Source organism: Schistocerca nitens, chromosome 11 (assembly GCF_023898315.1).
Source record: "Schistocerca nitens isolate TAMUIC-IGC-003100 chromosome 11, iqSchNite1.1, whole genome shotgun sequence".
NCBI lineage: Eukaryota > Metazoa > Arthropoda > Insecta > Orthoptera > Acrididae > Schistocerca > Schistocerca nitens.
This window is the reverse complement of record NC_064624.1, coordinates 62,068,597-62,096,483: the sequence shown is the minus strand read 5'-3', so window position 1 is coordinate 62,096,483 and position 27,887 is coordinate 62,068,597. Positions and strand designations below refer to the sequence as shown.

The following is a 27,887-nucleotide window of genomic DNA, read 5'->3' as shown; positions in this document are numbered from 1 at the left end:
TATTAACTTTGACCACAGCAGCAGACGGCTGTAGAGTTTAGTAGTTCGTGTCATGCGTTTGTACGGTATTATGTTGCGTTTTCTGTGTGATATGTAAGTGATTTGATGGTGGAGACAGGAAATCACGGAAAGACGCATATTGATGTGGTACTACGTCAATACTTAATTATCATTACAGCTAACTGCCTCGAATGAAGTAGTTTGCCAATGCCTTGTACTGATGCTATAGTAACTGTTCGTATAGTTATTACATCGGTTTAATTTCATTTATTGGACACATTTGAATGATAAGTTTGTTCCACATTTAATTCTTGCATAATCTTTGGCGCCTCTGGTTGTGGTTTGAGATAGCCTTAGAATTTCGTAAGTAATTATTTCAGGTTATATGTATCAGAACCAAACACTTGTTGTTTTCAGTGAGCTTGTGTTTCCGCATTGCGAGCAGGAGGTGACTAGTGTTTAGACAAACATATTAGTGCACATTACGTACCTGTGCTGTTCGGCAATTACGAAAAATACCAGATCGACGTGTGGGTATGTAATATGCTTGCTGTTTTCGTTCTGTCCGATAAAATTGCTAAATGTTTCCCGTGATTTAGCAAAAGAACCGCCAGAAATTTTGATGTGTTGTCTGTAATTACCGGAAAAGTGTCTATGTGGTGGTTAGAGAAAGTGCAGGTCAGTGTGAAATACTTGGTGATCTACGAAAAAGGGCCCTCATGAAGTTCACACGCCCGCTGCATTCATATTGTTATATTTACTTCTGTTATGCATGCGAAGTTCGGTAACAATATTTGTGAAGGAAGGAATAGGGACAGTAAGAGTTCACTTTAATCTGTAGTTCGCTCGGGTTGTAGCGCACACAGTTGTACTGCCGATACATCAGATTCGTTAGCACACATTAATACAGATTATCAGGGATTGGTTATGTTGGTATGAAAGAGAATGCTGTAGAGGGAATTGATTGTGTTGGGTTTTCCATGGATTTTCAATGTGCCTATGTGCTCCATAGTTCAGTAAATAGTGTTAACTGCTGTTTGTAGTAATGTGCACGTTTCAATCTATGGAAGGATATGGGAAATGTAATTGACTCTGTAAGGCCTTATGTGTATGTGTAATTGCCATCGACAAAAGCATCCCAAAACCACAGAACATTGTCATGGGTACGCTTATGAGAAAGTAATTTCACTAAGTCTTGTTAGAGGAATTTAATCGTTGTTAAATCTTGACAGTCAAGAATCATTTCTTTTTCCATGCAATGTTCAGGCAGCAGTGTGTGTTTTTTTAGTGCTTGGGTAAAGATTGCAGCATTGCACTATATTAAGTTGATATTGTTGAATATAGATGACTGTATAAGGAAACAGTTGTTGAAAATACATACTAAACTGACTGAAAAAGAAGAAAGTTCTGTCTGTATGGGTGGATTTTCATGTTCTGCTTTTCTGAATACCATGAGCAAATATGGGTTTATAGATTGATTGAAAATGCAGCCAGTATGATTGAGAAATAATTCTTTTCTGTCCTTGCATACATTGCTAAGTACATAATTATAAACCTCTTACATTATTCTGTATATTAAGGAATTTGCAGGATACATTGACAGGCTTAGATATAGCTCAAGACTCATTTTAATCTTTTATTCTTCATACGTAAAATTGTCTACAGTAAATAGATTTGTCTGGTAAACTCACTTTATCTTAGTTGCTTCACATGACACTTAGAAATTTATGTGGAAAAAGCAAGCTATGTCAGCTACCATATTCAGAATAGGATTGTATACCACAAGCAAATGCTACTAAGTAACAGCAGTAACTGTAAGTCATTTGTTTCCATTGTGTGTGGTTTTTGTTTTCTGTCAAATTGAGTTGTGTTTTCCATTAATGACAGTGAGGCTTCAGAGTCCTTATAACCAGCAAGTTGTAAATCAGTTCTGTCTATCAGGTTCTTTGTTCCTCAGCCAGTTTTAAATTTTTAATATGCATTGACTCGTTTGCTCCAGCCAGAAAATTCTGCCTGTGCACTATGTTGAATAGTAACAATTTATACAATATCACTTTTGCTTTCTTGTTTTTCAGTGGATTAGGAGAGCACTCATGGACTCCAAGGGAACTAGTTGGCTGAAAAAAGAGAAGAATGAAGTATATGCTGAACCAGGCTCCTTGGTAAATAGCTTCTTGTATTTTTTACCATTGTTTCATTAATTTCTCTGTGCAATGTGGTGTGTAAACAAGCAGATTACCTTCCCTGTTGTTTGTCAGATGAAATATTTGGGGGTTGACAGAAGCGTCCGATCCAACGCGTCGGCTTTGACCTGTGACGTAAGGGTGTTGTCGTGTGTGACGTCATGACGGCGCGGAGTTTGGTTTGAGTGTGGTTGTCCTGTTTCCTCGAATTTCTGTTTTAGTTGATTATATTTATCTTTCTGATCTGTTCGTTCTATCCCTAGATTTTTTTTAAAAAAGACAAAAAACACTAATCAGCTACTGAAGCATCTTTATCTTCTATGGGTTGCAGGGGTTACGTCCCCTGGGGAGGTGGGTGGGTATTCATGCATGGCTGTCTTCACTTACACGTTGTAGCTACTCAAGGCGTCTAAATTTGTTTATATTTAGTTTGCCCCCCACCCAAAACACCCCATTTCCCGCGCTTGTCCCATTAGTGTCATTAGGCTTCTTGTGGAAAGTGTGTGTGTTTGATTTTGTTTCCACCATATTTGTGACGTCATGGGTCAAAGCAGACGGGTGGGATCGGACGCTTCCGTATTTCCGTATTTGGTACTGGCTGTTGGTTTTGATTCTTGACCAAATGAAGTTGTGACTCTTGGCTGTGCAACATATTTGCAATGGATTGGTATCTTGTAGTATATAATGCTGCTCTCCAATATTTGTTTTAAAATTTCTGTAGCTTATTGTTAGTGTGATGTTGGCATGCCAGTAGTTAATGATTACAGGTTTGTTGTCTACTAGGAAATTGTCACATGTTTTTGAACTGTTGTGGTGTTTGCAAGCACTTGTTACAAATTAATTTTCTACTTTGATAATTAGTTTGGTGTGTTGTTACTATCTAGATTTGTTCCTTTCTTAGAAAGGTATTATTAATGGATATGATAAAGCAATATATGAGTAGGACTTTACTTGCTAGAGTGCAGATGATTCAGGTGGTACTGTAGATCAGTTGTATGGCTTGCTGGGTGAATTGATCAGATGCTCTATTTGTGGTCAATTTTTAAGTTGATCAGAGTTGATTTCTCAGACAAGAGGGATATATATGTGGATTTATTGCAAAGACAATATTTGGCAGTCTATTCGTCATGGTGCCTGATGGAGAAATCTAAACTCATGACCTACAATATTTCTTTCCTGGTGTATAATTTTTGCTATTGTTCATCTAATTGGTTTTATACCCTCAAAGTTATTGTTAGCAATATTACCGATCTTGATCTGTTCTTGTTTTGTCAGTAGGTATTCAGAATCTATTAAATATAGGGAAGTGGTAGGGGACCAAGAGTTGTTGTTGAAATACTTTGAGGAGCTGAAAGACTATTAAATGAAAGAGCAGTTGGTGGTGTAATGAACAACCCTAAGAAGGAAATGGTGGTAATGCTGTAACTAAAAGGAAAAAAAGGAGTGTTACAGTTTTAACTACAGAATGTTGGAATGTTTGCAGTGCTCTTTAACCAGTAGATCTTCACATTACCACTCTAAATATTTGGTAACACATAAACTACTTAAATGTTAGTATAATCACATAATTAAACTGTGTGGGCTCAAATATGACACATCTGTAACACACAACATATGCCTACGGATTTGTTGGTCATAAAAGAAGTAATTATAGCAGAATGTCACTATCAGCTTTTGGCAAATTAAAACATGCTAAAGCTACTGTTAGAGCTCACTTCTTGATTCAGTATTTCTGAGGTCAGCAGGATTTGAAGTTGCCAGTGTGTGGCCTTCAACATTCTATGGATAATTCTCTCCTCATTGAACTTGTTTTGAAAATATATTGTTCATTTCTTTCTTCATCAAAGTGCTGTAATTAGTGTTTTTGTAGCTAGAGCAAAACACTTGTGACCCTATAAAGATGTCTTTTCTCTGAATCATTCATCTTGAAAGTTTATCTAGAAGCAGTGCAAACACAAATGTATACCCATGCTAGACAATGTCACATTATGAACGTAGCCTTGACAGGTTTTTGTTAGTGTCAACTGCCAAAGTCTGTGTCAAGTAGGACCTTCCTCCCCCTCCCCCCACCCCAAAAGAAGAAAACCTTTGTGCTTCGAATTTCTCACTTACCTTTCTTTCTATGAACTTGGTGTGTGTAGTGTCTTGCTCATATTCAGGATGTTCATTCTTCTAGTGGTACTGTAGGTCTAGCATTGATCTCAAAATGTAAGCAGTTGGTAAAGGCAAGTCATCGCAGATTTAGCACACATGCCTTTGATGTTCCAGTCTTCTTATCACTTCTTTTTGGAACAACTACAGAAGTGACGACTACAGTGCACTTTCATATCATGTGTTACATCTGTATTGTAAATGTATCTGTTTTTCCATTAGCTCAAAGCTGTGTGACTGAGCAGTCACTGTTCCAGCTTTTCATGTGAGGTATCTGAACTAGTCCAATGGTGAAAAGCAAAACTCAGTTGGTGACAACTCAGGTGCCTCAGTTACATTTTCCAAAGAACAGAGAAAGTAGAATCAAACACAGAAAATGTCAGGATAGAATAATGATATACAAAGGATACATTTGTACTCAACACATTGAGGAGGCCTTTGGTTGCAGGTAGGTAGAATCAATGGACTGCTAAATATTTAAGCTATTGGACAGTGTCATCCATATGAAGTACAGAACAACACTAGAGCATGAATACATCTAATGCAAGCAGAAATCTGTTGGCGTGACCGGTGGCGTAAAGAGGTGCTGTGGGGTGGGAAGTGAGGGATAGCAGGGTAGGGGTGGAGGTGATGCTGTGCTGCCTGTGGGATTGGTCAAGGACATAGGGTGACAGAAGAGGGCTTCTGGGTGCAGTGTTGGGTGGCTGTATGGGTGGTGGGGGGGGGGGGGGGGGAGAGTTGTGGGGTAGGTGTGTGCACTGCTCAGTGCTAGAATGAGAGCAGGGTAGGGAATAGGTGGGGCGGAGCATACAGACTAGTGAACATTGACGCTATAGGGGGTTATGAGGATGAGTGATATGTTGTAGGAAGAGTTTCCCTCCTAACCTACAGCCCATTCCTGGTCGCCATGTCCAACTACATTCTCACACACAATTACTTCTCTATTGAAGGGATTGCCTACAAACAAACCTGCAGTACATCAAAGGCCAACTGTATGTCACCATGTTCTGCAAATTTATTCATAGGCCACCTCATGAACCTGATCTGATTAAGTCCATCAGACCCTCTATTAAATTGGACCATTGTTTCCCGTTTTATATCATATTTTTCTGAAACTAAGTTTTAGTATGGCAAATAGTATTACAATGATTTGGGTGTCTCAATTAGCAATGTCAGTGAATAATACTATGAACTAAAAGTTAATACTGGCAGTGCTTCTACGACTGCAGTTGCTACCACTAGTGGTTCTTGTAGTGGTGGTGATGAAAGAATTTGTAGGTGTGCAAGGTAGACTTTTTCTGATGCAGAGTGTTATGGGGAAAGGAAATGTAAGACTCCACCAGCTAAGAATATTGGGAAACAATGTGGTTTGATGGAAATGCTAAGGGTCACACTGAGGCGTGCACAGCCTAAAATTTCCTTTACAGCCTTTTCCCAGAAACGGAATTCCCATGCCTTGTCTTGTCAGTCACAAATACAGAAGCGTCAGATTCCACCCATCTGCTTTGACCCATGATATCACAAATAAGGTGGAAACGAACATACACTGAGACTACAATATGGCGCCTATGATGTCATTACATAAACATGACCACTAACACGAAAATACAATTAAAAACCAACACACATGTTCCACAAAAACCTAAGGAAACGAATGGGACAAGCGTGGGAAATTGGGGGTTTTTGGGTGGGGACAAAGTAAATATGAACAAATTTAGACACACACCACCATACTAAACGACACAAAACGACAAAAAATGGACGGCACAAAACTACTCAAATTCCACTAAACACAATATACAGTGGAATCGGACACTTAGCTTGATCTACATAGCTCAACAGCAGCTCCCAATCCCACGAATTGGAATAAAACATTTCCCTTCACCTGTTATCCTTAAGACACCTCCACATATAGCCATCCCTGATCAGAGATGCCAGAAGTTTTGTAAGCTGCATTTCTTCACAACACACTGAACACTTCAAGATTTCATCCAAAAATCCGAATAGTTGAAGAAATTTTACTAGAGACAACGCACTGTCCCCCATCATCGCCGACAACTGAAAACTGTTGACCCTGCCAGTCATATCCATACCTACCAAAGACATAAAAAAAGCATTTTACCAAAATTCACACACACCAATCAAAAAAAGTAACATTGACATAACAAAACCAAAATAGTTAACTCCCTGAAAAATATTCCGCTGAAAGCACAGTCACTACCAATACCACACACGTGCAATGCTACCACACAAATGAACATCATACGCCACGTAACACGCTACCCATAAACACACCACCAGAGAGAACCACCAACCGCAACAATACACCACCTATAAACACGGCACACATACAAACTAAACCAAAAACATCACCTAACACACAACACATGAACACACCACCAGAGAGCACCACCGATCACATAAAAACACCTACAAATATGCCACTCTCACGAACTAAATTCCACACCGCCATGATGTCACACACCACAATAGCCTTAAGTCACGGGTCAAAGCCGACGGGTGGATAGGACACTTTGGTCGACCCCCATCTCCCACATACTCCTAGAGTAGCACTCTCCTTGCAAGTCAGTACTACCCATGACTGAAGCAACTGAATCACATTTTCTGCTGGGATTTACCCTACCTCTCATGCCTTGAAATGAGGAATAATCTCACCACCCTTCCCACAGTTGTGTTTTGTCTCCAATTGAACTGATAAAATATTCTTGCCCATCGCTACTCCAGCCCTGCTTCCTACCTCTTGCCTCATGTCTCATATCCCTGAAACAGAGCTACATGCAGGACATGCATGTTTCCTGCAGCCCTGTCAGACATCTCCAACACAAAGACAGGGCTACCTGTGAAAGCAACCTTGTGATTGGCAACTACCCACCTGCAGCCACTGTGCTGTATCCTACATAGGCATGACAACTAAATTACTCTGTCTGCAGGAGTGACCATTGCCAAAGTATGGCCAAGAAAGCTGGACCACCCACTTGCTGGAAGTGCCCCCAGCATGATGTGGTTCACTTCAGTAACTGCTTCACAGCTGGCTCCAACTGGATTCTATCTTCTAACACAACATATTATTTCCTGTAACCCCTCTAGACTCAGCCTATGCTAGTCCATGTCCTCTACCCATATCCCCTTTCCCTGCTCTCACTTCAGCACACACACACACACACACACACACACACACACACACACACACACACACACACACACACACACACACTTCTTTCCTCCCAGTGCAATTACTATTTTCCCTTTCCCAAATTCTCTCCTCCCCTTCCCCTCCCACAGTACAGCTTCCCAAAACTACCTTTAGCAACTCATACTGTCTCTGCCACATCCTTGCATGCTATAACAGAGAACACATTATCTTCCCCCACTCCTCATCCCACTTTTACACTGCTATCCCTCTCTCGCTGCCTTGTGCCTCCTCATATCTCACAACCCACCCTAACAGATGGTTGCTCATACCAAAAGCAGATGGTCATTCCCAGTTCCTGGAGACAGTGGCCATGTGTGTCTGTATGTGTTGTGTTCCTGTGAATGTGTTCTCTATTTCAGAAGTGCTTTGTCCAGAACCTCAATTTTTTAGTACTGTTTCATTGTATTTGTCTGCAAGTCAGTATAGAAAGTAAACATGCCAGATTTAATGTTTATGGGAAAGTGAACTGGAAACAACACACCAACCAAATCTGCAAGAAAAGTCCTCAAGATCAGTTCTACCTCGTGTGTAAACTGAGAGGAGTGTTTGGTTCAGATGTGTGTTAATTCCCTTATATCAGTAACATAAAAAAAGGTCCGTGTGATATTCTAGGTGGAACATACAGTGCCATCTGTATTTTGTTTACCAGACTTAGATTACTAATAGTTTTTGATATCTCTATGACTCTGCTGTTGGCATCAGGGAGAATGTTAAAAAAATGTGTTCCCAGAAAGCAGTTTACAAACAAGATATTGTAAGTAATGCAAAAATCCACATCCCAAGTCTTATGCTAGCAAGAACAGGAAACTCTCTGTAAGTGAATGGCCTCAAAAATTTCACTTACTATGCCCTCCCTGCTTCATCCACATCATTTTAATATTTCAAAATAAAACAGTGTGATTGGCTGATAGAAAATTCATGTTGCAATTAGTTGTATGATATGGGTATTGTTGATTTTAATATTAAAGATTCTAGTTGTACCCACTGATTTCATTACACTACTGTTTTTTTGCATGATGCGCATTTCATATTTCATATAAAATAGTTAATGATAAGTAAATAAAGATTATGGAAGTAGGAAATATGATTGAAAATAGCAGCATAGGAAAATGAAGTGCAAGATGCTAATAAATTTTCAAATATTACTGATAATATTAAACTGATCATTCATATAACTTTTCGATCATTACCATTGAAAAGCACCTTACTGACTGTCACTGAGAAGGCCACTCTCTGAAAAGAATGAGTCATTTCTTCTTTAGAAGTGTCATAGACTTACAATATGTGATGCTTGTTTGTAATATATCTAAAATTGTCTTCTTAAAAGAACTCCTTGCAGATATTTTTTTACTATTCACCACAGGTTCAATTACACACATCTACCATGAAAGTAAAAGAAGAATTGGATGAGCAAGTGAACCAACAGGTAAGTCTAGAATTTGTGTAACTGTATGAAATTAAGCAGTGTTATGTAATGGCTCAGGTTTGGTGAATATAATATAGATTGGCTTGATGCACTTATTCTATAAACCTTTTAATCTCTGATGACTGTCACCTACTACTTTCATTCGAACTTGCTTCTTGTCTTCATGCCATAGTCTCCCTCTACACTTTTTACCCTCACGTATCCCTCCATTACCAAATTGACTATCCCTAGGTGCCTCAGAATTTGTGCTATTAACAGGTCCCTTATGTTAGTGAAATTGGTCACTATGTTCCTCCCTCATTTGTTTCGTCTACCCATCAGATCTTCAGCATTCTTCTGCAGCACATTTCAGATGCTTCCATTCTCATCTTGTCTGAATTGCCTATCATTTATATTTGACTTCCATACAGGGCTGCACTGCAAATATCTTCAGAAAATACTTCCTAACACTTAAAATTTTATTAGATGAGAACAGTCCTCTTTATTAGGCACATGTTCCTTGATATTCCTAGTCTTCACTTTATTTCTTTCTTACTTCAGCCATTGTCAGATACTTTGGTGCCCAAATAGCAAAAGTTGTCTGCTACTTTTAGTGTCTCATTTTCTAGTTGAAACTCAACATTGACTGATCTATTTCAGCTAGATTCTATTGCTTTTATTGATGTTTGTCGTACAATCTCTTCTAGTAATACTATACAATTTTACTCTTCCAGCTTTTACCTCCCACACATCCCTTCATTGACAATTTCAAGATGCTGGTTTTGTTGATAGAATTACATTGTCATTGGTAAACACACAGTTTCCTTTATCTTCAGATTTCCTTCATGTCTTCCTTGTACAGAGTGCATATCAGATGTAGGCTACAAGCCTGTCTCATTTCCTACTCAATGCTTCCCTTTCATGTCTTTCAGCTCTTACAACTGGAGTCTGGTTTCTGTGAAAGTTGCAAACAAACTTGGGCTTCCTGTCTATTTATTCTGCTGCTGCCCAAATTCCAAAGAGTGCAGTCAACTCCACATTCTCAAAAGCATTTCAGTAAATCAGCAAAAGCTGTAAACACAATTTTGTTTTCATTTAACTCATCTTCTAAGGTAAGCCATAGTATCAGTATTGCCTTGTATTACATGTTCCTGGTACCCAAAGTGATCTTATGTAAGGTTAACCCTCTAAAAGCTTTTCCAATCTTGCAAGCATGATATATTAATCTGATGGTCTGGTCCGATAGTATTCACACCTGTTAGCACCTGCCTTTCTTCGAATTTGAATTATTACATTCTGGTTGTTGTATAACTTTCTCAGCTATCTCGTATCTTGCACAAAAGTGGAATAATTTTGTCATGGATGGCTTTCCCAAGTATCCCAATAATTCTGAGGGAATGTCATCAACTGCAATGGCCTTGTTAACTTTGCTGTTTCAGTGTTGTATCAAATTCTGGCCATATCATAATATCTCCAGTCTTGTCTACAACTACTCCTTTCCCCTTTCTGGAGCAAGTTTGTTCCCCTTTGCCTTACAACCATTCTTGTTTAGCCGTATTGCATGTTCTGTTAACATCATTCCGTAATGTCTGTATTCCCTTTTGTCTGTTTTAATAGCAACGTGTTTGTATTTTCTCTTTTCATCAGTTAAATTCAGCATCTCATGAGTTAAGGTATTTGCACTAGGCCTTACTTTTTACCTATGTTTCCTCCTGCCTTCACTGTTTCATCTCAAAGCTGCCTATTCATCACCCAGTGTATAATCACCCTCTATTTATCACTTGTTGCCTAATGCTCATTTTCAATCTATCAATGATTTTCGGTTCATTCAACTTACCCAAATCCCATGTACTTAAATTTTACCATTTCAACAACATTACTCGGCAGTTAATAAAAACAACTCTAGCCAGAGTCCACATCTATCACTGGAAAAGTTTTGTAGTTTACAATCCTGTTTTGAAATCTTTGTTCTTGACATCACATAATCTGCTTGAAACCTTTTGGTTTCTCCACGTTATTCCACATACACAAGCTTCTTTCATGATACTTGAAACAAGTGTTTGCAGTGACTAATTCATGCAATGTGCAAAATTCTACCAGGCAGCTTCCCCCTTAGTCATTTATGCCATTGAATTTTCTCGTAACTATTGTGCATCCTGTTCCTACTATTGAATTTCATACCTTCTAGATTTGGCTTTCATCTTCCTTAGCTATTGAATAATTACTCATCAAACTTTTTCCTATTCCATTCTTCTGCTGGTCTGGTTGCCATACAAATTTCTACCACTGTTGTATTTCCTTCATGCCTATTTCAGCTATGGTAATTCATTGACATTGCTGTTGATAATAGCTTACTCGTGTTCCTATTTTCATGCTCATTACTGGGGCTCTCACTGCATGACTTCTATTTGATTTTTTGGAGATAATCCTGTACTGACCTGACCAGAAGTCTTGTGCTTTCTGCCACTGCACTTCAGCTCTTACTACAACTGAATACAACCTATCAATGTTTCCTTTTTAAAGTCTCTAACCTCCCTTGGCTGTTGTCGTCGTCGTCGTCAGTTCAGAGACTGGTTTCGTGTAGCTCTCCATACTACCCTATCCTCTACAAGCTTCTTCATCTCAAAGTACGTACTGCACTCTACATCTTTCTGAATTTGCTTAGTGTATTCATCTCTTGGTCTCTCTATCTCTCTCTCTCTCTCTCTCTCTCTCTCTCTCTCTCTCTCTCTCTCTCTCTCTCTCTCTCTCTCTCTCTCTGACTTTTACCCTCCACACAGCCCTCCTGTACTAAATGGGGGATCCATTGATGCCTCAGAACATGTCCTACCAACAGATACCTTCTTCTAGTCAAGTTGTGCCACAAATTCCTCATCTCCCCGATTCTATTCAGTACCTCCTCATTAGTTACATGATCTACCTATCTAATCGTCACCATTCTTCCGTAGCACCACATTTCAAAAGCTTCTATTCTCTTACACACACACACACACACACACACACACACACACGTGCAGGGAGCTGAGAGCATACAGCCAAGCTGTGCTGTCAGCTCTCTGAGACTGCGTGCGAATGAGTGTCTACTGCTGACAAAGGCCTTAATGGCTGAAAGCCTTTATTGTGTGAATCTTTTTATTGTGCCTATCGTGACTCAGCATCACTACTGTATCATGAGTAGCGACTTTCCTTCTCTGGTATTGTTACATTCCATCCTGGATTTTCCATTGTTTGATGTTTGCTTCTATTCTCTTCTTGTTTAAACTGTTTGTCATCCATTTTGTCCACTTCCATACAAGACTACACTCCAAACAAATACTTACAGAAAAGATTTCCCAACATTTAAATCTATACTCAATGTTAACAAATTTGTCTTCTCGAGAAAAGCTTTACTTGCCATTGCCACCCTACATTTTATATCCTGTGTACATTGACCATCATCAGTTATTTTGCTCCCCAAATAGGAAAACTCATGTACTACTTTGTGTCTCATTTCCTAATCTTAATCCCTCAGCACCAGTGATTTAATTTGACTACATTCCATTATCCTCATTTTGCTTTTGTTGATGTTCATCTTATAATCTCCTTTCAAGACACTGTTCCTTCTGTTCAACTGTTCTTCCAGGTACTTCACTGTCTCTGACATAATTAAAATGTCGCCGGCAAACCTCAAAGTCCTTATTTCTTCTCCATGGATTTTAATTTCTGCTCCAAATTTTTCTTTTGTTTTCCTCACTGCTTGCTCAGTATACAGATTCAATACCATCAGGGATAGGCTACAACCCTGTCTCACACCCTTCCCAACTGCTCTTTCCCTTTCATGCCCCTCGACTCTTTATAACTGCCATCTGGTTACTGTACAAATTGTAAATAGCCTTTTGTTCCCTGTGTTTGATCCCTGCAACATTCAGAATTTGAGAGAGAGTAATCAAGTTAACATTGTCAAAAGGATTCTTCAAGTCTGCAAATGCTAGAAATATAGGTTTGCCTTTCCTTAATCTGTGTTGCAAGACAAGTTGTAGGGTCAGTATTGCCTCATGTTTTCAAACATTTCTATGGAATCCAAACGGATTTTTTCCAAGGTCAGCTTCTACCAGTTTTTCCATTCATCTGTAATGTATTCGTGTTAGTAATTTGCACCCATGACTTACCAAACTAATAGTTTGGTTATTTTCACGTCTGTCAACACCTGCTTTCTTTGTGATTGGAATTATTATATTCTTCTTGAAGTCTGAGGGTATTTCACCTATCTCCTACATCCTACTCACCACATGGTAGAGGTCTGTCAGGGCTGGCCTTTCAAAGGCTATCAGTAGTTGTAATGGAATGTTGTTTACTTTCAGGGCCTTGTTTCGACTCAGGTCTCAGACTGCTTTGTCAAATTTGACATGCAGTATCATTTCTCCCATTTCATCTTCATCTACATCCTGTTCTATTTCCATGATATTGCCCTCCAGTATATCACCCTTCTATAGACCCTCTATATAATTCTTCCACCTTTCTGCTTTCTCTTCTTCACTTAGAACTGGTTTTCCATCTGAGCTCTTGATATTCGTCCAAGTGCTTCTCTTTTCCCTAAAGGTCTCTTTAATTTTCCTGTAGGCAATATCTATCTTACCCCTAGTGATATATGCTTATCCTACTAAGATATGTAATACTCCACATTCAGACATATAGACTGCCTGGCCTGCTTTTCTGATAACATCATCCTGAGTCGACTCTGCCTGGAGATCTGAATGGGGGACTATTTTACCTCCTGAATATTTTGCCTAAGATAATTTCGTGCAGTAGAGCTGCATGCTCTTGAGAAGAAAAACAAAGAGAGCTACAGTTTCGCATTGCTTTCAGCCATTTGCATTATTGGCACAGGAAGTTGGTTAATGCTACAAGGACAGGTCAGTTGATAATCCAGACCATTGCCACTGCAACTGCTGAAAAGTATTTTGCCCCTCTTGAGGATCCATGTCTAAGTTTGATATCTCCTCAGATAATACTTATTTTTGTTTGCACCTAACACTGTTTCCAATGTTGTTGACATGCAAGCAACCCTGCCTCGGCAGTGTCCATGGTTCATTTGGGGTGGGGACTGTCAACTATTGTTTAAAGTGCTGTCTTTGAGCAGGAGCAATAGTTCTAGCATGTATATTACTTCATTATCTACATGAAGATAAATAACAATTCTGTGAGACTGCATTTATGATACCTTTCTCCATAAAAGTAGGAACAAGAAATGCATTTTGCAATTGGGTGATTTGTGAGTGGTGGCAAGTGTAAAAAATGTATTGTATAGTTGTCTGTAGCTGAGTGCATAGGATAATATTATAATAATCATAAAATTGGTGGTTCAGATCACACTAAGTGCTACCAGTTCTTTTAGTTTTATTTAAATTCCATATGTAAAACAAATCGTAATTTTAATTCATGCTGAGTCATACTTTTCTAATAGTTATTTTAGTTAAAAGTTACATGAAAATGTGAGTATTGTTAAAAAATTACATTTTGGTACAAAAATGGAGAGCATCAAATTGAAAATAAATAAATCTCGCATGAATGTATCAAAATTTTTGTTTTAATATGTTGAATGATGAAAAAATATGTAATTTTTACCAAACCATTACAATTCAGTATTTGTTAAATTTGCGAGTTGTTAGTAGACTTGAAAGTTTTTAAAAAGTAGTAATTCCTACTAGGAGATCCGAACCAGCAACTTCTTCATTAAGGCACTTTTATGCTATTCTTCCAATTACCAGCAATTATGTTAATAAATAGGAAATGTTTTGTAGTAGGCAGCACTCAGAAGTCTTCTGATATTCAAAGTCAATTTTTTTTAGTTTGGTTACTGCCTAGTGCTGGTTTAGGAAATTGATGTTCCAGCACTAAACTCCAAATACTGTAAGTCTGAAGGAAATTGAAGAGGATGATCTGCAAGATACCCTTTTCAGTCAAGTTCTTACTGTCACAGAGATGTGTCCATAATGGTTAAGGTGGCAGCCCATAAAATGCAAAAAATCCAGGTTTAACTTATCAGTGCAGCCAAAATAAATTTTTACATCTGTTGTTAGACAAATCTCTAATGTTAGACAGTCACTAGATCACTATGTGAACGTTTCTGATTAGCTTAAATCACCCGTTATTCAAAATTGTATTGGCTGATTGCATTCAGCAGAACAGTGAGTGAATAGAGCAGTCAATTTTACTTGATGAATGACTGTAGGATTCATTTTTATTCATGCAGAGGAACTGTTCTCTTTCCAAAATCATATAGGAGAACAAAATTATCTGCTGTTTAGGTCTTTTGCTCCAAACATGTTTGCTGTGCCTCTTCTTACAACTTGAAATGACCTGTGCATCTTTCTATTCCCATGAAACGCCACTGTTCCATAAAATAACAGTTCCATTGCCTGAGGTGATCCTGCAACATCCACTTGTTTTATTTCATCTGGTCTAGTGGTCAATTGTGTAGAAAAAGTTTGATTTTTCCTTCTCTCTCCTGTCCCCACTTTAGTCAATTATGTGTCTGTAATTTTAGTATCTGTGCTGTAGAAGAAATGTGAAATGCATTTTTATGTTCTTTAGTGCAGAAAATTTCTAAGGCAAAGCATTGTAATTATGTCTTTCCTGTTACTGTCTTCTGTTCTGCTACAATCTGCATCATTGTCAACTATCAACTGTAGAGATGTCTTTGATCCCTTTTCTAACATTTTTGTTCAGAAGTTGTGGGGTTTTCGTTTTTTGTTCCATGTTTTGCAAGATATGATGTTGCTTATAAATTAATGGAAGGCTTCTTATATAAGCTGTCTTGGTGGTTCTCGTATGTTCAACTTTTGGTTGGCCATGGGGATTCAGGGGATTTAGCTTCATTTGAATTTGCTGTACAGATATCTGCTGTCATGTAACTACGTAAAGTTGTTAACATTTGCAGGTCCTCACTGTATTCCACAGCATTCCCCAACTGGGTGTATTGGCTGTTATGTCATGTCTGATCACTTTATCAGGTTTGTTAGGCAGAAGTATGTTCCTGTCTTCCAGAGTTTGTTTTTAACAGTAGCAATCTGAGATGCTTCAGTAGTCCAGTGCTCATGTTCCAATCTCTGTATTTAGAGAATTTATTATTTTGGGCATGTCTATTACTAGCAGAATAAATGTTTTCCTGTTGTGTGGTTTTTCTAAACAGTTACACACGCTAATTTTGGGAAAACATGTTCCGTAGATTTTCACAGGAATTTTTGTTTTCACACCTGTGCTAATGTCACAGGACATGATTTTGAGATGAAAGAGTTCAGATTGTCCTCTCGAAATTTAGATCTACATTTTCCATGGATTCTCTGAATCTCTTCAATGAAATGGATGGACAGCATGGCTCATGTTGTCTATATTTGGTCAACCTCATGTCATGTTGTACTTTATTCATGTAATTTTCCTCCAAATCTTTTTCACTGTTTGAATTCATGCATCTTCAATTATGTAGCTGACAAGTATATATATCCTGTCACTGCAGTATGATAGAGGATTTTGATTTGTATACAATATTTACCAGACTATTTCTTAAGCATTAATGTACTATGGTGGGTGGACGTTGGAACTCAAATAGTTACTTTTTCCACATCACATTTGACACTTCAAAATTATTTTCTCCTCACATTTGATATTTACCTGCATGCAGATTGCAAATTTCAGTAACATGCAATGAGATAAATGCAGATTTATCTCATTGTCCAGTACTGATTTTTCATGATAATGTATTACTGCCTGTTAATGAAACTCTGGATCTTGTCTTGAATGCATATACACTTTTCTAAGAGTAAGAGGATTGCTTATTGAATGGGTGTGAGGCTACAAATTCAAGTGTTCTGGGTTCCATCCCAGGCACCATCTGTCACTTTTTCACATGGAAATTGTCTATGTGGAAAATGACAGTTTCCATTCCATTGTGAAGCTCTAGGTCCTCATGTAACTTACTGTGTCAGTGAGTTCAAAAGTTGGGGAAGCCAGTGGTGTACCACACCCAGTAAGATAATGTCTAACACAGCGCTAAGGTGTTAATAACTAACTCCAGGTTGTTGAAAGCTTTACTTTTACTTCAGTTTTGCATTAGTTCTTGTGACATTAGACGTGTATTTTCCTCAGTACCAAAATTTGGTGACCTACACTTAGATCTGCATTTACCTGCTTATTGTCTTTACAGGTGGTTTTCTGACCTAAAAAATGCATTCTGCATATAACCTGCTAGCTGCTTAGTTTCTTCTTGACCATAGTGCCCTCATTGGCTTTGCATAAGTACCCTATCATCTTCCACTGAATAACATAGGTCAGAAAATAGGGAGCTGAGATCATCATACAATCAAAACATGTTCTTATTGGAGCCTTCACCTTGGCACATTCAGGGGGGGCGGGCAGAGAGAGAGAGAGAGAGAGAGAGAGAGAGAGAGAGAGAGAGAGAGGGGGGGGGAGGAGGAGGAGGAGGAGGAGTAGTAGTACTAGTAGTAGCTGCTTGGCAAGGATGAAATAATTTCTGTTTGGTTGATATCTGATGTGTCTACCTCCAAAGTAAACAGAACTTTGATTTCAAATGTTCATGGTTCTCTGACATTTCCTACATTCTGTAGGACCTCCTCAGTATGAATCAATTGGAATGAAAGTAAATCTAATTTAATGTGACACATTTTGTTGTTACCTAATGCCAGTAAGTGAATACATGTGACCAATAGCTTTTTAGCCCCACTTGATGTGTAACACAAGCACAAAAACAGAAGCTTTGAATATGCCATTCTTTCTTTTTTCAGTTTCTTCAAGATCCACCAAGGATTGTAATGCCTAGTCTTCGTATAAAGCAAGACCTAGAACTGAAACGGGATTTAGATGGCATTGAGCATGATGTAAGTTTTCACTTCGGTGATGCATTGTGCATGAATTACTGTATGAATATTATGAAATACATTGGGTGCAGTAAATTCCAGTGATCAGAAATGATGAATCATTAAAACCTAGGATATGAGCACTTCTCCAGAATTTTTATAGTATTTCAATTGACTTTAGGTATATTGTTCTGTTGTGTGTAATGGTATTTGAATGAAACTTGTAGGAAACATAAGTTTATTAACTGTAACACATGGTAATTTTATTGTACATGTAAATAATAAATGTCTCAAATTCGTTCTTGGAACAAATGTACCAAAGAAGACTTCTTTGCAGCAGCTGTCAATTTGTCTATGTCACAGTTCTGTAATAGAAAAGATGTAAGAGGTAAAGCAATCAACTGTAAGCAGTATGTTATCAGATAAGTATGGTATTTGTCATACTATTTCCTTTCTCTGAAGTATTTAATGAAAAACATACTGCATTATTGGAATTATGTTTGCTCTGTGTAAAGACAATGGGTTTATCCAGTACGCATGCCATAAATTTACAGTGTAATGGAACATTGCTTATCCCAAACTGCTTGCAAAGAGAAAACATTGTGATAGCAAGAATTCTTATAAACAGCATTAAATTTAACACATTACAGTGATAGTGTGCGAAATTCCATATTCATTTAATTCACTATCACCATAGTGTACTAAATTTAATGCTGATGAAGGTTTCTCAGGTCTTCAGCTGCACGGTAGTGTTGATATCTCGCAACGTTTCAGGAATTGTCATACTACCCATCTTCTGGCAAAGTGTCGAGATTGGTGGAGAGCGGGTTATTTATATGTGCGGTCAGCCCCCTCCACTAGACCTTGGGTAGCCGTGGTGGATCAGTGGCGGGCACACAGTGATGATGACAGTCTCCCTTGGCAGCCATGTTTGGTTCTCGGTGTATGCATTCTGTCTACGTCCGTGGCGGAGGACGTTGACGGGTAAGCTGTAAGCTCCCGATGGACTGCCGCTATCGCAGAGTTCCATGCTGTGCCAAGTTGAGATCCCTCATCTCTGTTGACCAGATTGTTGTGAAATCTTATTTCTATGGATTCTTTGATAATGCTTTCCCAGAAGCCAGATGCTCGGCACTGTACCTTTGTGATTTCGAAGTTGAAGGTGTGTGTTTCATTTATGCTGTATTTTGCTTTGGCTGATTTTTCTGTGTGGCCTAGTCTGATATGTTCTTCACACCGTTTAGATGTACAGTGCTGTGTTTGCCCAATGTATTGTTTTATGCATTTGCATGGTATGCTTTATACTCCTGGTGCGTTAAGGATCAGCGGGTCTTTGGCAGTACCTAGGAGCTCCTTGTCTTTGGTGGTAGTTGGAGAACGGTTTTGATATTATATTTGCCCAGAAACAGTGCAGTTTTGGCTGAGAGCGGAACCATGTATGGAAGGAAAGTGAGTCGTTTGTCTCCTTCTACTTCATCATAATCTGGGGTTCTCACTGCTTCCTTCTTCCTTTTACGTGCCCTGTTCATCTGCGTTTCACTGTAGCAATTTTGGAGGAAGACTTCCCTCAGGTGTTGCAGCTCGGATGGTTGGCTGTCTTAGTTGCAGATGGCATGCGCCCTATGTACCAGCGTGGTAAGTACTGTTTGGCCGGCCGAAGTGGCCGAGGGTTCTAGGGGCTGCAGTCTGGAACTGCACGACTGCTACGGTCGCAGGTTTCAATCCTGCCTTGGGCATGGATGTGTGTGATGTCCTTAGGTTAGTTAGGTTTAAGTAGTTCTTAGTTCTTGGGGACTGATGACCACAGAAGTTCCATAGTGCTCAGAGCCATTTAAGTACTGTTTGTCTTTGTGCTGGATGGTGGCAGCTTGTTGCATGAAGGTATAGGTCTGTGTGTGTCTTCTTCCTATGTACTGCATGGCCTAGTGAACCATCTGCCATCCTCTTAATTAAAATATCAAGGAAGGGGAGGCATCCATTTTCCTCCATTTCCATTATAAAATTGGTGTTCAGATGGAGATCTGTTGAGGTGTTCCTGAAACTCATCTAGCACCTGTTTTCCATGTCCGCATATAACAAAAGTGTCATCGACATAGCAGAAGAAGTGCTTTGGTTTCTGTCTGGCACTTTGAAGGGCCACCTCCTCGAAATGTTCGATATAGAGGTTTGAATTCACAGGAGCCAGTGGGAAGCCCATGGCCACATGTGCAATCTGTTCGATGAATTCCCTGTGGTGCTGAAAGTAGGTTGTTAGTGCTTGTTCGAAGAGGCTGACTTTGTGGTTGTGCTGGGCTAAAAGTGTCATGGAGTCTTGAAGGACACTTTCGTGAAAACAGACGTCATGTTGTAGTAGCATGTCCCTGAGTATTTTTACGAATTTGGCTGAGTTTCTCACATGGTGGCTGCAGTGTCCCACAAGGGGTTGGGGCAGTGTTGCTAGGCATTTAGCCTTAACTGTAAGTGTTGGAGTCTGCAATCTGTCGAGAGGTACCCCTTCCTTATGGATCTTAGGGAGTCCATAGCGGTGTGGTATTGCTGGCACTCTAGGGTACAGCCACTTCTTCATTGGCTCAGGTAAGCCAGATTTCTTCAGCAGAGCTATCATCTTTCTACTCATGGTTGGGGTTGGATCCTTCTTCAGCATCTTATAGGCCTCGTATTGTGGCAGTAGGTTTATTTTCTACCGTTACTCGGCAGTGCTTAATAGCACTGTAGCGTTCCCTTTATCTGCTGGTAGGATCGTTATCACCGTCATCTGTAAGGGACCAGAGAGCTGCTCGTTCTTCCGCAGATACATTATTTGTAGGTAGCTGAGATCTGTCTATTATTCTGGAAGTTTCCCACCTGACTTCCTCTGCTTCCTCCTTTGGAAGCACTTACTGCTTCTTCCACACCACTATAATGTCTCCTTTCGGGTTTGTTCTGGGGATAGGGGAAAAATTCAGTTCTTTCTTGAGGACTGCGATTGTGGCACTGTCCAGTTCTTTTCCAGCCAAATTGATCATGGCTCTGATGTCATTCATCTTCTTTTTTGTCAAAAACGTCGCAAGATATCAATGCTACTACCCAGCTGGAGACACAAGAAACCTTCAACAGTCTTTGCCCGGAAAGCAAACAGTCAAATTTAATGCTGTTTACAAAAGTTTGTAACACTTACTAGAAATCTATTCTTTGTAACAGTATCCAGCTCTGTGGACTAAGATCAGTTGTGGTGAATATTGGAATTTTTACTGGGTAGACGTGATTGGAAAATGAAAAGAAGGGAACTGAAACATTTCAGATGTGGGATTAGAGAATGCCACTGAAAATTAAGTGAACTTACAAGGAATATGGAGACCTCAGTAGAACTGTTAAGGAAAGAAATGTACAGAAAATGCTGACTAAAAGAACGGACAGGATGATAGGATAAGTGTTAAGACATCAGCTAGTGAACTAGTCAGATGTGTTTCTATCTCACTTGGGGAAAAATGCTACTATTACACATACCAAATAGGAACTTTAAATAGTGTAGTTAATTTTTATATTAGTTACATAGTCAATAGTGGAACCTCATCACGCACTTGCAAGTCTAACCTAGTAGATAAAGAAGTGCTTTTTTGGGGAGGATATAGTGTAATTCAGTACACAGCAAGATTTGGACGATGTACTATTTATTCCAATATATATCTTGTAAAATGAGTGTGGCAACAAAATAGGAGGCATTAGAGCTAATATAGATGCTTCCTGGCAATTGTTCTCCCCCAAACACTACCTTGATATGGAGTAGCAAAGGGTGAAGTAATGGATGTAGTGGTACCAGTTGTACGCTGTTCCATGCAACATTGGGTGATGACTAGTCTGGTGTAGATGTAGGTGTACAAAGAATCGGATATTAATAGGCAGGGATATGGACTGTAATCACACATTTTTTATGAGAGAATAGGGAACCCATTTCTTAAAGATCACAGTACCCACAGACAATGATTACACAGCACTGTGAGGGTGTTGAAAAACATCGTCATCATTGTTCAAGTGTGTTCAACATAATACTTGACAAATGAATGGGACAAATTGAATGGGAAAATCTGTGCTTGGCACTGTCATAGCAAATTCCAGAGCGAAAATGGTTGTCCATAGCATGCATGAAAGTTGGTCTGTAGAGCATTACCTGAGAAAACAGGTTGAGAACTGTAGACACATGGGTACAAGCTTCAGCTGAATTTAAAGAACTAGAACATTAGTAGATCAATAACATTGAAATTATGAAAGTGATTGTGTGTAAAATCACAATCTACAGTAAAATTAAAACTGAGGCTTGTGATCTATACTGTCCCCAAAAGTACTTTGGTATTGACACTAGAGCAGGAACACATGGAGATGCAAAATGCAGTTGCCTCATTCTTCCTTGACTGTTCGTATGATCTGACATTTCATTGAACACACTCTAATTTGCATACTAATCAGTGTACAAAGGTGGAAGTGGGTTTTGGAAGAGTTGCACTACATTCTCATTTTAGATTTGTTTGTGGCAATAAATTTTGTTCTATATGCAGAATATTTTCGAAAATCCATTATCTAATGTTCCTGAAAATTTGACTCCTTGGGAAACTTTGTTACTGAGTTTAAATGACCAAATTGTGTTAACAAAGTACTTAGAATATATCTTATTTTCAACAGCTCCAAACTCTGTCAGAGATGTCTAACATGAGATTAAATTAAATTAAATATTATGTGTGATGCTCTGCTCATGTGAAAAGGTATCAGTCATCTGTTTTCTTGAGAGAAACACAGCACAGGATTTACGGTTAACATGACATTACATTTTCTGATCAAACTTCACAAATCCATGTAACAAGAAAGTTACCAGTTTTGGTAGAGGTAAGGAAATGTAACAGTTTGAAAGTAAGAAGAGTAGTGATAACATCATTCACTGCCTTCTAATTACAACAATTATGATTCAAAAAATTAAGATTTTGTTAGTGCCACTAGTGCTGAAATCCTGAAGTGCACTTCATTTGATTGTAGTTGCCAATAAAAGCCTTCTTAGTAATGAAAATACAATCTGCTCTGCAGGTAAATACACTACACATTCTGTGGTAATTTTCTTAACAGCTTCATTACTGAGTTCCCCAACTGGACAGTGTACCTTTTTTACTTGTTTCATCAATGTTTTGCAACATAATCTTCAATTGAGGCCCATATCAATTCTGTTGGGTTGAAGTGCCAGTGAAAAGTTATCAGCCTAATTATTTTATGCCTGTATGCTTTTGTCAACCTGTAAGATTTTGTATGTGGCCAACTGGTTTATTGAGAGGTATTGGATTTATATGCTCTATCTTTTCAAATTTTTCACTTACTTCCACTTACGGATGCTGAAGCCAATAACTTCCTCTTTTTATTTTAGCATAAGTTTCTCATCAACAACAGTACATTTGGGAGCACTATGAACAAAAGGTGTTGATGATGTAGGCAGATTATGCACAAACCATTTCTCTCAACTGATTTTATATCGCAATGCCTTGAACAAGAGTGATATTGATATGTTGTTGTTGTGGTATTCAGTCCTGAGACTGGTTTGATGCAGCTCTCCATGCTACTCTATACTGTGCAAGCTTCATCTCCCAGTACCTACTGCAGCCTACATCCTTCTGAATCTGCTTAGTGTATTCATCTCTTGGTCTCCCTCTACGATTTTTACCCTCCACGCTGCCCTCCAGTACTAAATTGGTGATCCCTTAATGCCTCAGAACATGTTCTACCAACCTATCCTTTCTTCTGGTCAAGTTGTCCCACAGACTCCTCTTCTCCCCAATTGTATTCAACACCTCCTCATTAGTTACGTGATCTACCCATCTAATCTTAAGCATTCTTCTGTAGCACCACATTTTGAAAGCTTCTATTCTCTTCTTGTCTAAACTATTTATCGTCCATGTTACACTTCCATACATGGCTACACTCCATACAAATACTTCCAGAAACAACTTCCAGACACTTACATCTATACTGGATGTTAACAAATTCTTCTTCTTCAGAAACGCTTTCCTTGCCATTCCCTGTCTACATTTTATATCCTCTCTACTTCAACCATCATCAGTTATTTTGCTCCCCAAATAACAAAACTCCTTTACTACTTTAAGTGTCTCATTTCCTAATCTACTTCCCTCAGCATCACCTGACGTAATTCGACTACATTCCATTATCCTTGCTTTGCTTTTGTTGATGTTCATCTTATACCCTCCTTTCAAGACACTGTCCGTTTCATTCAACTGCTCTTCCAGGTCCTTTGCTTACAATGTCATCAGTGAACCTCAAAGTTTTTATTTCTTCTCCTTGGATTTTAATACCTACTCTGAATTTTTCTTTTGTTTCCTTTACTGCTTGCTCAATATACAGATTGAATAGCATCGGGGAGAGGCTGCAACCTTGTATCACTCCTTTCCCAACCACTGCTTCCCTTTCATGCCCCTCAACTCTTATAACTGCCATCTGTTTTCTGTACAAATTGTAAATAGCCTTTCGCTCCCTGTACCACCTTCAGAATTTGAAAGAGGGTATTCCAGTCAAAATTGTAAAAGCTTCCTCTAAGTTTACAAATGTTAGGAAAGTATTGATATATCCACTGAATAACATCTGCTGAACTGGCTTTTAGCATTAAGCACTGCACAGTCCACAACTGCTAACAGTAATGACAGGTAACATTGCAACTAGAAGTATATGAAATGAATGCAAACAAAATACCATAGTGCAGTGAATGCTTCCATAGGACAGCGAGCTGCCTAAAACTGAACTGTACTGCACTTGGGAAATATATTGGCAGTGTGGTGAAGGTATATCCCTTGGGATAGACTGAATGTATGCTCTGCAGTCTTTGCATGTATCACTACACTATTTCATTTCTAGTTGCCAGTCCTAAAGTAAGTCTAAATAGAGTTCAATTAAATTACCGTGTTGCTTTCTAGAACCAGGTCCTTGATTGTCACACAGGCAGTCAATGCAAAATAATTTTTGACGGGTGAAAATCTTGGATGTTATCTTGGGTCCAGTGCAAGACACTACTGTTGATTGGAGAGGAGGAGAAGTCAAAGATTACCAGAACAATAATACATTGCCCAGAAATGGGTGTCAAATGCCTGAACTCATTTGCACTAAAGCTGTGAGTGTGAGAAGAAGTTAAGTTGATAAATGCGGGCAACAATAGGCGGGTGAAGGCTGAAGACGTGTGATAAAAGGTGTGTGGATAGAAAAAGCACAACACTGCAACGTGAGGCATACTTGGGTCACCAGACGATGGTCAGAGTCAGTATGTGTTGTGCTGTGCTGGCTGTGCTGTGAAGTAACAGTGTAGCAGAGAGTTTTTAGTGTCTCTGCAAAGAGCACAGTGAAATGTACCACAAGGTGGAATCATGGGAATGTGGGTTAGAAAAGCTGATCAGCAAATTATATCTTTGTATTACAGATTTGCACAAGCTGTATTAATTCGAACATATTTGTTATTTTCTTGAAGTTCTGTTGGGAGTATCTTGTCACAGTGATTGTATCAGTGAGGATCCCAGACTAAATTTCGTGTGGGATGATCTTGAGAATATTGCAAGCATTTACATCACTAATATTGCATGTAGATTGAGAAAAGTTATCGGCTAGTTGAAAGCTAATTGAAATAAACATAGATTGTGAGTTTTCTAGAGATCAGCAGTATATTGGTAACCAGCTGAGTTCGTGGCATTGCTGGGGTAGGTATTTATTCCAATCTGTTAGTCCATCTTCTCCTCCCACGTTCATTCCATCTCCTCCTTTGCCACTCTTTTTGTCTCCCCCTCGCCCACTATTTTTCCATCTTGTCACCTACTCTCTCTGCCTGTCTCATCCTTGCCCTTTCTCTCTGCCCATCAACTTCTCCTCAAGGTGTGCAGTACACCTATGAGCTCCTTTGCAGGCAGAATGACATACCTGTCTAATTACAGTGTCATGTAGCAATTGTATTCCAGCTACCACATTGAAAAAAAATGTATTAGTCAGCAATATGAAGCACATACCAAGCAGTAGTAGGAATAAACTATTTCTTATGACTAGACACAGCCATGTTCCAGTTAAAGTTGTGCTCAATGCTATGGGGTGGTGGAAATTTGTTGTTAACAAAATTAAATTTTTTTGTTGATGAGAAAGCAATGACATTGCAGAGGCAAAGGGTGAAAGAATACACAAAACAGATATTAAATGTCTAATTCTCTGTATGCAAGCTATGGCAAGAGTACGTAATACTGGGATGAGTGGAATCGGAATATCTATGCCAAAGGAAAAGCAGTAACATGTACACAACATAAATTCCTGGGCAATGTGATAAATGTGTTGTATGGCAGAAATTCTGTGAGCTTATGAACAATCCAAAAAAGTACCAACTTTGCTAGAGGTTAACAGCTTATGTTGAAGAGAAATGGATAGCAGAGCTAGCAAACAGTCCTACAAGGGGGTAGGAAAACAGACTGCGGCTGCTGTTATTTAAAGTGCTGGGTATCCCATCCAGAAACTATTTCTCATGGTGGCATTTGTTGCACATGTATCGACAAATTTAAATCTGTAGAAAAGATTACACCTCATTTAGTATAACAGATGAGGTTTGTGGTTCAGATCCTACTACACAATGAATTTTCCTTCTCTTTTCCTCTACTGTACTGTCACACTGGATGACAGCTTCAGTGCATGTCATGATAGGAAAATCAGTAAGATACTTTTGTTGCACCATGAACGTTAGATGGACAGCTTGCCACAGGTGCATTTAATTTACAATAAATTTAAGAAACAACTTACTAGGGACATTATGCGTCATTTGTTTTTTATATTAATTTTACAGCTATTAACCAGTATAAGATTTAAATTCAGCTTTCTTAACCATTATTTTCAGTCATATATGCCAACACATGCTGTCATCAACAAAAATATAAAAGTAAGTATGAAAGTAGCATCAAACCTACGAGCTGTGGAGCCCCATTGTGATATTAGAGCACTCTTACCAATGTTAATACATTTACGGTTCTAATAGGTGGTAGGTAATTTCATCTCATGTGGTTACCATGCATGAAGCTGCTGTACAACAGCTCAACAGTGTGAACAGCTTTAGTGTAAGATAGCTGACATCTTAAGATAGGTTACCACTATTCTTCTTCAGCCCCAATATGATGCACATCCTCCACTTCTGAGGAAATTTGTTCCCTGAATGAAATTCCTTTTTTCACTACACCTGTGTGAACAAATTATCATGCATAAACAATGTAACACAATTTCCAAATCGACTTATCAAACAGATGTTTATGAAAATATGAGGCATATTACTGAAGTGGCAAGTGGCTTATTTTCACAAAGCGTAGATTTATATATGTTGTCGTATGATCAGGTACTGCCAGAGCAATCTTGTCTAAAGAACATTGCCACAGTGCCTGTCTTCATTTGTGTTTTGAAGTGATTGACATGCAGATGTCTAGGGTGTTGCATGCTTTGCTTTTTACAGATACCACAGTTTTCATCGTTATGTCAACACAATTCTGTTTGTAAAGCATAAACGTGGCAGTACTGTGGAATAGCCCATGCCATAACTAGATGTCTCTTTTCTCAAAGGTACTAGTGCTGTAGACACAGTACCTGAACAGTTGCTTGCATACTAATGAGTACAGAATATGGCACTGTGTTTCCAGGTGACCGACACTGAACGGAGGATGACAGTATTTCCAAAATGCAGTGCAACTGTGGCTGTGATCTGCTATGTGCTGCAGACAAATAAGAATTGAATATGGCAGTACACAGTAAGTGGACCAAACATTGAATGTAAGATTACAGTTATTGGAAGAACTGTCATCATCTGTTGGAGATTACACAAGATTTTGGGTTTTTGACATGAATCGCATTTAGGGCAGATACTCACTATCACAAAGAAATAAATGTAAAGGTGACCTCAAGTGTTCGATGAAGAAGTGGGACCTAGAAAAGGGCTATGTGGGGTGATCAACATACTACTGTGAGTCAGATGATCACCAGTTTGAATTTGAAGGCAGCAGGGCCTATTGCTATGACAACTTTACTGAGACAATTGCAATGCATAAGACTTGGTGCTT

At 38.9% G+C, this 27,887-nt stretch overlaps 1 protein-coding gene across 6 annotated transcripts; it reads left to right on the top strand.

Moving 5' to 3' along the window:
- Positions 1-15: 15 nt before the first annotated feature.
- On the top strand, positions 16-27,887 carry LOC126213494 (uncharacterized). 6 transcript variants are annotated; one of them, XM_049941320.1, is made up of 5 exons: positions 16-147; positions 2,076-2,162; positions 8,912-8,974; positions 17,734-17,826; positions 27,471-27,887. In XM_049941320.1, the coding sequence occupies exons 1-5, from the start codon at positions 106-108 to the stop codon at positions 27,561-27,563; spliced, it is 378 nt and encodes a 125-aa protein (XP_049797277.1). In that variant the 5' UTR covers positions 16-105; the 3' UTR covers positions 27,564-27,887. The 6 variants fall into 6 exon arrangements, with proteins under 6 accessions (XP_049797277.1, XP_049797282.1, XP_049797281.1 ...); XM_049941324.1 differs by having other exon boundaries at positions 24-93; XM_049941323.1 differs by having other exon boundaries at positions 26-178.